The following is an 11842-nucleotide window of genomic DNA, read 5'->3' on the forward strand; positions in this document are numbered from 1 at the left end:
AGGTGAAACAGGTGTGGCAGAAACAGAAGCCCTTTAAACCACCGCCATCTGGTGGTCAACAAGCAGTACTACAGAAATACGGAGCAATACTGCCACTGTTGTTCTAAAAATAATTTTTAATTTTTAAAAGTGCAAACAAGTCGAACCAATAAATTTTACAATACCCAGAAAGCTCTGTGACAGAAGATTTTCACTTCACTGAGTATAATTTTTAATGTTTTTTATTTAAATTTGTGAAAATTGCAGCATTTTTGAGATGACAGAGTTTAAAATGTTGTATAAGATGGTAATGTGTGTGTGTGTTTTTAAAAAAGAATCACAAGTAAATAAATGAAAGTTTATCTGAATTATTGATCTGATGTTCGTCTTTCCTCATCACAGGAGTGTTTCACACAGGTTATTTCTCCTGTAGCAAACACACAAGGTGCCGTAATATTAGGTCTGCAGATGAGTCATCCTGCCCTGTAGGGACAGATTTCACTGAGTATGTCAATGCATGAAAAACACAGTCACTAAATGTTGATGTGCAGGAAAAAAAGACTTAAAACATATTTGTCTGATCTTCTCGATGGTTCTGTGATTTCTGCTGACTGTACACTTTGTCCCAAACATGTGTTCATTCCTGATGTTTCATCGTTAATTTAAAAAATGAAAAAAAAGTACAAATTTGTTTTAAACACTCTCACCATAAACAGATATTCTTTACAGTGATTTTATAAAAATGTGGAGAAAACAGATATAAACTTAGCTCAGCATCAAGTACAACTTCTACTGAAACAAGAAAGTAAAAAGATGATAAAAGATAAAAATGATATAACATAAAAATAAATGTGGCATTAACATCCTATGAGCTTCTGTTTTGTCCTGCATCACATTCAGCATCACACTGTGGTGCAGGTGTAGTGGGCAGAGGGTGCAGCAGTTAATGCTTGGCCCTGTTTCCTGCCTGGATTCTTCATCACTGGAGTGTTTTTCCCTCATATGCTCACTTTCATCTTGGACTCTGGAGTTCTGATTCGCTGAGGCATTAACCACAAGGAAAGGTTTCCAAACAGGAAGTGCTTAAACATGAGCACGTCCAAACCAAGAGTCTGTTCCCGTCCTGGGCGGCAGCACTCACCAGAGGTCGGTGTGTCGTCACTGTTGTGTGTTTCTTCTGTGTGAGGCTCTCGCGTGTCTCCTGAAACATGACGTGTCGGTGTGTGGTTCAAGGACACGATCACACCTGAGCATTCAGCACACGCGAGGATATTAATGTGTGGTTAGTACTTAATCTGTTTTGATTTTATATACTGTTTTGTTTGTTTGTTTGTTTGTTAAGTGGGTTTAGAGCTCTGGGTAGCTCCCCAGCTGGGTCTAGAGAGTATTTTAAATTCAGGGAATTTAAAATAGAAAGTAGCTCGTCCACAGAAGGACTGGTAGCTCCCCTTACGATAAGGGTTCAGATCGCGCGAACAGGTGTGAATGAATGTGTGTCTTTAGTTAGTTTGTTTGCTTGTTTTAATCAATTTTAAATTCTGCTTTTTATTTGTTCTTGTTTCTAATGTCTCTGTAAAGCACTTTGAATCACCTTGTTGTTGAATTGTGCTATACAAATAAATTTGCCTTGCCTTAAAGTTAGAACACCCCCCCCCCCCCCCCCCCCACACACACACACACATTTTTAGGACTCCAAGTTTAAGCTCTTCACAGGTGTTTGTTCCACTTCCTGACTCACCTGTGCAAAGGTGACCTTACAGCAAACATTGTGAGTCGTTGTTCTTCAGCTGACATGGAAAGCATGACCTGCATGCTGGTTACAGTTACAGCCCTCAGTAATAACTCATGCTGAGGGAGGCAGGAAGTGGGTTTACTCAGCGCAACGTTATCAGTGCCGTTTTTTCTATTGTCTTAGAAATAATAATGAAATGATATTTCGTGTTTTCAGTAGTTAATGCTGAACAGACGTCCTCAGTTATAACTCCCAAATTTATCTCTAAACGTGGACACAGACTTTACCATGTCCGGTGTTTCTTTAACCTGAATTTAAGCACAGAAGGGACAGCTTCACGCGCATCTTCTGCTTTAAATGATCTCCTCTAAATAATCAAATGATGTGCCTGCTTGGTGGTTTTAATGTTTTTTAATGTATTAATTGTTTGATTATGTTATTCATTTAGTCCGGATCTTAACCAGCTGTTGGTGTATGCATGTACTCAAAATTAATCCTGTTTCTGTTTCTAATATTCTGACCTCTCTGTGCATAAAAACCCAAATAACAGCAAAATAAAAAACTCTAATTATGTCAGTAATAAACATTATATATACAGCAATGTTACATATTTCCAAAGCTACAAAAACTGAACATTATAAAGTTAACACTGTATTATTTACACCAAATAATAGAAGAAACATCAAATAACGAACAAAAAACCTCCTTTTTGAAGGTTTCCTGGGAAAGAGGGCAGCAGACACTGTGTGCACGAAGGAGCAACGCCAACATGGATGATAAGTTAGGAAAATAAATTATGGAAACAAAACCTACATGGTGAGATCATTAAATATTAAATATTGATGAAGATTCTCCTAAAGTTGACTGCTTTATTTGCAAAAACAAATAAATCTAATCATTGGTTAATTCATCACCACTTTTGCTGTTTATTCCAGCCAAGAATAAAGAAAGACCAGAGCAGGAATATTGAATCATGAGTTTGGAACACAGTGGTGCTGAGCGTTGGTTTACTCACCTGAGATTGTTGCTGCATAATTTTCTTTCCAGGTTGAAGAAGGAGAGTCGAGTCAGAGTGAAGGCGACACAGTGAGAGCTACAGCAGAGACGATCAGAGGTGATAACAGGAGGAAGAAGTGCTGCAGTCGGTCTGCAGTCTGCTGGAAACAGCCGTCACTGTTTCCTGTAACCAATAATATGATCAGATTTCCCCGTGATGGTGGATTTGTTAGTAAGAACTTATTAAACTGAATCAAACATTAACCAAACAAGGAGGATGCTCACAGGGTTTCTGTGAAACTCCGTGTCTGTCAGTCTGTATTATACAAAGAATCCTGTTAAACATTTATATTATTTGCATTAAAAGCCGTGGCTGATAAATGTAACTAACTACCAGGTGGATCATTTTCTCAGAGGTTTACAGTTTCGCCTTGTGTAGGATTACATTTACACATAAAGTCATGTAATATGTAAGTTAATTAAATCCCACACTCTTCTCAGTATATCTTATAAAAATAAACCTCTGAAGTTTACAGGAAAGCAAAGAGCTGAATCATAATGAGTGGAACAGAAGAGCATTATCAGAGCATCGAGCATTTGTTTTTGTATTCATCTGATTTTAATTAAAGTAGTTCAATCTTACTTTTTTTCCAGTTTCTTTCTGAGTCAGGGCTGGACTGGGACAAAAAATTGGCCCGGGCATTTTGACTAGAGACCGGCCCCCCAGGTATTATAGGAAAAACCATAAAGCCTTTGAACGAAAACAAACACTGTTATGACAGTGATGTACACTGTTCTGATGGTATATATGCATCAATCTATCAATCGTTTGTTGTAAGACTCAGATAATTATTTGTTAAAAGCGAGACATTTTAAATGAGAATAAGAAAGTATTTCCTTGTGCCCCCCTTTCCCTTTTAATGCCCTACATGGACCCCTGGTAAAACTTTGCTAGACCCGCCCCTGCACAGTTACCAGCTGTCAGCTACATAAAAAAGGATCCTGGTGTTATTTGTCTCTCAGAAACAGTTCATAACTTCAACTCATCCATGTCACCTAAAAGGTAAACCTGTTTCTCCATCACCTGTTCAGCTCTGATGATCCAGTAAGGACATCTCCTGGTTTCATCTTCATGTTTCCCTCTCACCAGATAACCAAACCATATCATGACCAGCAGCTTTACAGCTGTGGCTCCAGCAAACATCAGTTGATACTAGAAATTAATATTAAATAAATTCTAACAACAGCTGATCAAGCTTAAACGTGCTGCTGTTGTTTAGCGCGACATCCGCTGGTTTCCTCTTTCTGGCGCAAAGTGAGCGATAAACAAGAGAGACGATTGATTGATTGATTGAATCTTTATTTTGAACATGTTGAAAAAGTATAAAAAAAAATAGAATTAAAAGAGACAAATGAACAAAGCAAACAAAAGGAAAACGAGCAACCACAACTCCAAATAACGTCCATGTTCAAAAAGGAGCAGGAAGAAGCATAAGCTTATTTAATCCCACCCCTTTTCCACTATCTAGTATCAATAGACTACAGAAATACCTCCTTGTAATTACATTATATGTTATGTGTAATTAGTATTATTATTATTATTTTTTTTTACTATATACACATATATGTTTCTATCTATCCATACCTACGTATATACACACATACGCACATATACACATTTTCAATAACCCTATTAACACCTGAAGGATACACAACCTACAATTTTATATATATTTAATATATATATTAAATATATATATATATTAAATATATATATATATATATGTGTATGTGTGTATATATATGTATATATATATATATATATATATATATATATATATATACATATATATACACACATACATACACACACATACACACATATATATATATATATGTGTGTATGTATGTGTATATATGTGTATATGTGTATATATATATATATGTGTATATATATATATATATATATATATTAAATATATATATATATATATGTGTATGTGTGTATATATATGTATATATATATATATATATACATATATATACACACATACATACACACACATACACACATATATATATATATATATATATATATATATATATATACACATATACACATATATATACATACATACATACATACATACATACATATACATACACATACATATATACCCATACCAACAAACCCGTGCATGCGCACACACATGAAAATATTAGACAAGAACACCCTATCAAATCTCTACCTTTTCCCTGTACCCTGTAAAAACCATATCCTTAAACCGCTTTTTAAACTGCGCCATGCTTGGACATTGCTTCATATCTTTACTTAGTCTGTTCCACAGCTTCACTCCACACACAGAGATGCAAAAACTTTTTAATGTTGTACGGATACGAGGATGTTTTAAATTTAATTCCCCCCTCAAATTGTAACCCCGTTCCCTTTTAGAAAACATTTTTAGAATATTGTCAGGAAGCAGGTTATTTATTGCTTTATATATAATTTGTGCTGTGAGAAAATGAACCAGATCTGTGAATTTTAGAATTTTTGATTTTAAGAATAGTGGATTTGTATGATCTCTGTAACCAGTTTTATGGATTATCCTTATGGCCCTTTTTTGCAATATAAAGATTGATGATAGCGAACATTTGTAAGTATTGCCCCAAACCTCTGCACAGTAATTCAAATACGGTGCAATCAGGGAACAATAGAGAATGTGGAGTGATTTGTGGTCCAGAATGTGTTTTACTTTACTCAAGATTGAGACACTTCTTGAAATTTTGTTATGTATATGATTTATGAGACTTCCAGTTTAATTTATCATCTATAATCACACCAAGAAACTTATGTTCAAGTACTCTTTCAATTTCCACACCATCTACATGAATCTGCACTTGTGCATTTCTAAGGGAATTCCCAAATAAGATAATTTTAGTTTTACTTAGATTTAGCGATAGTTTGTTCCTGTTAAACCATTTTTTAATTTTGCACATTTCTGAAGTAATTGTATCCAGCAGCTCCTTTAGATTCCCCCCAGAACAAAAAATATTTGTGTCATCTGCAAATAATACTAATTTTAATATATCAGATGCCTTACAAATATCATTTATATAAATAATAAATAATTTTGGACCCAGTACAGAGCCTTGTGGAACACCACAAGCAATGTCCAAGCATGATGAGGAATGGACACCCAGCTTCACAAATTGTTTCCGGTCACTTAAATAATTTTTCACCCATTGCAGTACAACCCCCCTGATCCCATACCGTTCCAGTTTATTAATTAATATGTCATGATTGATTGTGTCGAATGCTTTCTTGAGATCCAGAAATACTCCAGCTGCATACTGTTTCTGATCTATAGCATTCGTAATCTCCTCAATTGATTCGATTAATGCCAGAGATGTTGATCTTTTTGATCTGAATCCATATTGACTGTCAGAGAGTAATTTATATTTATCTAAGAATTTGTCTAATCGTTTATTAAACAGGTTTTCTAGGATTTTGGAGAATTGTGGTAGTAAAGAAACAGGCCTGTAATTTGTGAAGTGGCGTCTATCCCCGGTTTTATACAGCGGCACAACTTTAGCTATTTTCATTTTGTTTGGCACTTTTCCCGTCTGAAATGATAAGTTGCAAATATATGTTAGAGGTCCTACAATTCCTTCAATGACCTTCTTGACGATTTTCATGTCAATATCATTACAATCAGTGGATGTTTTATATTTACACATGTGTACAATGTCAATTATTTCTTTTTCCTCCACTGATGTGAGGAACATTGAGTTAGGGTTCCTATCAATCAGGTTTTCACTACAGTCTACTGATGGCAGTGACTCAGGAATTTGTTCTGCCAGTTTTGGTCCAATATTTACAAAATAATGATTAAAGCTGTTGACCTTATCAGCAGTGTTTTCCATAATATTGCCATTATCGATAAAGTATTGTGGATAACTTTGTTGTCCAGAATTATTTTTAATGATACCGTTTAAAACATCCCATATTCCTTTCATATTATGTTTATTGTTGTTCAATATTTTACTATAATACTCCTTTCTACATACACGTATAATATTGGTCAACTTATTTTTGTATTTTTTATATTTATTTTCAGCTTCTTTTGTTCTTTGTTTTAGGTATTCCCTATAGAGTGTATTTTTCTTTTTACATGCATTTTGTAAACCCTTAGTGAGCCATGGTCTATCTGAATATTTGTGCTTTCTGTTGTATTTTATTGTTGGACAGTTTTTATCGTACAACTCCATGAATATTCTTAAAAATATGCCATATGCAATATCAATATCAGCTTCTTTGTACACATTGTCCCAGTCCTGATTTAATAGATCGTTCTTAAATGCAGTCATAGTTTCTTCTGTCCTTACACGTCTGTATCTCAGTTGTTCTTCATGCTGATTTTTCTTATAATTAGTGTCATAAACTGCAAAAACTGGTAGGTGATCACTGATGTCATTAATTAATATTCCGCTCACAATGTTGTTTTCCATATTGTTAGTGAAAATATTGTCAAGTAAGGTGGCACAATGTGGTGTAATTCTGCTAGGCCTGGTTATTTTAGGATGTAAACTCAAACTGTACATAGTGTTTAGGAATTCGTCGGTCATTTTATGCTTTTTTGGATTCAATCAGAATCAGAATCAGAATCAGAATGGGTTTATTGCCAGATGTTGAGGTTTACAACATTAGGAATTTGCTGCGGTGCTTCAGTGCAAACAATAAGAATTAAAGTGCTATGTAGAAAGAAAGATATGTGCATGAGATATACATGAGAATAAGAATTAAGAGTGCTACGTAGAAGGATATATACATGAGTGCAGGTGGTGATCAGTGCCAGACATGAAATGATGCAGTGACACAGCGTAGGGTCATGTGTGAGTGGCGGGGACAGTCATGTGGTTATTGTTCATGTGTCCAACAGCAGAGGGGAAGAAACTGTTCTTGTGGCGAGAGGTTCTGGTGCGAATGGACCGGAGCCTCCTGCCTGAGGGGAGCAGGTCAAACAGACTGTGTCCAGGGTGAGAAGGGTCAGCTGAGATCCGAGCTGCACGCCGCAGTGTCCTGGAGGTGTACAGGTCCTGCAGAGATGGGAGTCTGCAGCCAATCACCTTCTCAGCAGAGCGCACAACACGCTGCAGTCTCTGTTTGTCCCTGATAGTGGCTCCAGCGTACCACACGGTGATGGAGGAGGTGAGGATGGACTCGATGATTGCAGTGTAGAATTGCATCATCGTCCGTGTTGGCAGGTTGAATTTCTTCAGCTGCCTCAGGAAGTACATCCTCTGCTGGGCTTTCTTGATGACGGAGGTGATGGTGGGCTCCCACTTCAGGTCCTGGGTGATGGTGGTACCCAGGAAGCGGAACGAGTCCACAGAGGTGATGGGGGTGTCAGTCAGGATGATGGGGGGGAGTGGGGCTGTGTGCTTCCTGAAGTCCACAATAATCTCCACTGTCTTCTGGGCATTCAGCACCAGGTTGTTGTGGCTGCACCAGGACACCAGACGTTCAACCTCCCTCCTGTAGGCAGACTCGTCCCCGTCAGAGATGAGCCCAATGACGGTGGTGTCATCTGCGAACTTGATTAGCTTGACAGACTGGTGGGTGGAGGTGCAGCAGTTGGTGTACAGGGAGAAGAGCAGAGGAGAAAGAACACAGCCCTGAGGGGAGCCGGTGCTGATGGTCCGGGAGTCCGAGACATTCTTCCCCAGCCTCACGTGCTGCTTCCTGTCCGTCAGGAAGTCAGTGATCCACCGGCAGATGGGATCAGGCACATTCATCTGGGAAAGCTTGCCTCGGAGATGGTCTGGAAGGATGGTGTTGAAGGCAGAGCTGAAGTCCACAAACAGGATCCTGGCGTAGGTTCCTGGGGAGTCCAGATGCTGCAGGATGAAGTGTAGGGCCATGTTGATGGCGTCGTCTACAGACCTGTTGGCTCTATATGCAAACTGCAGGGGGTCCAGGAGGGGGGCCGTGAGGGTCTTGAGATGGGAGAGAACTAGGCGCTCAAATGACTTCATGACCACAGATGTCAGAGCCACGGGTCTGTAGTCATTTAGTCCAGTGATCCTAGGTTTCTTGGGGACAGGGATTATGGTAGAGGACTTGAAGCAGGCAGGCACATGACATGCCTGCAGTGAGGAGTTGAAGATGCCAGAAAACACTGGGGCCAGCTCGTTTGCACAGTGTCTGAGGGTGGCAGGAGACACACCGTCTGGGCCGGGAGCTTTCCGAGCATTCAGATTCTTAAACTGCTTCCTCACATCTGCTTCATGAATATGAAGAGTTGTGGTCGGAGGAGGTGGTGTGAAATCCTCTTTTGTGTGGGGTGAGGAGGGGGGTGTTGTAGGTGAACAGTTTGAAGGTGGTGATGGCTCTATGGAGGGGGGAGAGGTGGGGGAATGAGTGTCCAAAGTGCCTCTATTGTTGGGGTCGTTGGAGGTGTGAAGGCTGCCCGATGGCTCGTCAAAACGACAGTAGAAGTCGTTGAGGGTGTTGGCCAAGAGCAAGTCATCAGTGGAGTGGGGGGTTTTAGGCTTGTAGTTTGTAATATTCCTAAAACCTTTCCACACAGAGGCCGAGTCATTCTCTGAGATCTGCTGCTGCATCTTCTCAGAGTGCTGATGTTTGGCAATGTCCACTTCTTTAGTGAACCTGTACTTGGCCTCTCTGTAGCAGTCCCTGTCACCGCTTCTGAACGCCTTTCTCTTTTCCAGCCACAGCTTTTTGAGTTTAGGAGTAAACCAGGGTTTGTCATTGTTATAACTCACCCTGGTGCGTGATGGCACAATGCTGTCCTCACAGAAGTGGATATAGGAGGTGACAGTGTCCGTAAACTCGTCCAAGCTGTTAGAAGCAGCCTTCAATGTGTCCCAGTCTGTGGTCTCCAAACACGTGCGAAGCTCCTCCACAGCCTCGTTGCTCCACAGTTTTTTGGTCCTCACGACAGGTTTGGAGAGCTTCAGCCTCTGTCTGTACGCAGGGATTAGGTGGATCATGATGTGATCAGAAAGTCCGAGTGAGCGCGCGGCACCGCGCGATAGGCCCCGCTGATCGTGCTGTAGCAGTGGTCCAATGTCCTCTCCTCTCTGGTCGGGCATTTAATATACTGCTTGTATTTCGGAAGCTCATGGCTCAGATTGGCTTTGTTAAAGTCCCCAAGAGCAATGATGAGAGAGTCCGGGTATGTCCGCTCCGTGTGGAGAATCTGCTCTGCGAGTGCGCACTGAGCTGCTCGCGCATCCGCGTCTGGCGGGATGTAAACAGCGGCCAGGATGAATGAAGCGAACTCCCGCGGAGAATAAAACGGTTTGCAGTGAATAAAAAGATATTCCAGAGAGGGAGAGCAGTGCTGAGCAATCACTGTTACATCTGTGCACCAGCCACTATTGATGTAGAAGCAGACACCTCCACCTTTGGTTTTACCGGAGAGAGCGGCCTGCCGGTCCGCGCGCAGCAGATGAAAGCCCTCCAGCTTGAGCGCGCAGTCCGGGATGTCCTCACTGAGCCACGACTCCGTAAAACATAAGACACAGGAGGAGGCAAAGTCTCTGTTCATGCTTCTCATCAGGGCCAGTTCGTCTATCTTATTCCAGAGTGAGCGTACATTAGAAAGGAAGATCCCAGGAAGGGCCGTTCTCAGTCCGCGTTTCCAACAGGTCAATATTAAACTCACCACAGATAAACATAACTTTTTGATTTGTTTTAGAGAATATTTCCTCTATGAAGTCATTAAATACTTGAATACTAGAGCCAGGTGTTCTATATATACAGCTAATTATTAAATTTTTTTCTTTTTCCTTATAAATTTCAATTGTTATACATTCTAGTAAATTATCAATTACAGTTGTCATACTTTCTACCACCTTGTAGTTTAGGTTTTTATCCACATACACAGCTACTCCCCCTCCACTCTTGTTCCTTCTATTTACAAAATTCACTTCATATCCCTCCAGTCCAAAGTCCGTTCCTTTCTCCGCATTGATCCATGTTTCAGAAATGGCAATAATTCCAAATGGATTTGTCAACTCATTTAGATATTCCTTTATATTGTTGAAGTTGGCATACAGACTTCTGCTATTAAAATGGATTATTGATAATTTATTTTCCGTGTTGATGGTGTGCTTAAACTGTTCATCAGTGAAGTAGCAGCAGTTACAGCTGATGTTGTAGAAGAAATTATTTTCCGGGTCTATATCCTTTTCTAAGTCTAGAACATTATGGTCTGTGTATCGAAATGTTCTCAGTTCCAGATTATCATAAAGAGAATTCCAATGAGTCATGTTGATATTGTTGCCGGATGCAGATGAAGTTCTTTTGGACTGTGCCATGTGTTGTGTTGTGTGTCACGTCACATGTGTATTCATACCTCCAGAGTAAGTTGACCTCAGTATTTGTCCAGCTCTTCCATATTTCTGATGACCAACACTTTGGCTTGTTCCGGTGTTCCATTGAGTTTAATGAATACTTTGCAGTTGGTGGTCCATGTATTTTGAATTTTTCCCTGTTTCTTCAAGTAACGTGCTTTCCTGGCAATGTCCGCATTTCTTTTTATCAGATGTTCGTTCATGAAGACATCGGATCCTTTCAGTTTCCTTCCTTGTTTTAACAGTGCTGTTTTCTGTTTTCTGTTTGCAAATCTCACAATGATGGCTGGTTTGTTACTGTCATTTTTTCGGGGTAGAGGGTGGCAAGCCTCAATGTTGTTATAATCCACTTCCACACCTTTGGACCGTAGAAAGGTAACCACTTGATGCTCCGTGGAGTTGACATCTTCCTCTCCTGGCCCTCCTACATTGTCAGTGGCGACCGCCCGGGCGTATGACCGGGGTTTGATGCGAAGCCCCGTGATGATAACATCGTTCATCCGGGTGTACTGCTCCAAATCCGCCACTCTGTTCTCCAGGTACGCCAGCCGCCGATCCTTCTCGGCGTTCTGGATGCGGAGAGCCTTAACTTCCTCGACCAGGTCCAGGATGGCTTTCTGCTGCAGTTTGACAGTAGAAATCTCCTCTGTCATAAACTCCAGCGACTTCTTAATATCGTCTCCTTCCTTGGCTGACAGAACTTTTTTCGGGCCCATGCTGAGAGACGCTCTCGTAGCTTTGCCGTGACGACCG

General features: G+C 40.1%; 1 protein-coding gene across 1 annotated transcript; it reads right to left on the minus strand.

Annotated features, from left to right (window-relative positions):
- Positions 1 to 10969: 10969 nt before the first annotated feature.
- On the minus strand, positions 10970 to 11842 carry LOC147318101 (uncharacterized). Its single transcript, XM_086257780.1, has one exon. The coding sequence runs from the start codon at positions 11803 to 11805 to the stop codon at positions 11110 to 11112; it is 696 nt and encodes a 231-aa protein (XP_086113906.1). The 5' UTR covers positions 11806 to 11842; the 3' UTR covers positions 10970 to 11109.

Source organism: Aulonocara sp. 'chitande type north' Nkhata Bay, linkage group LG12, assembly GCF_057382095.1.
Source record: "Aulonocara sp. 'chitande type north' Nkhata Bay isolate Kocher_YH1m ecotype deep benthic linkage group LG12, A_spYH_male_GT1.1, whole genome shotgun sequence".
NCBI lineage: Eukaryota > Metazoa > Chordata > Actinopteri > Cichliformes > Cichlidae > Aulonocara > Aulonocara sp. 'chitande type north' Nkhata Bay.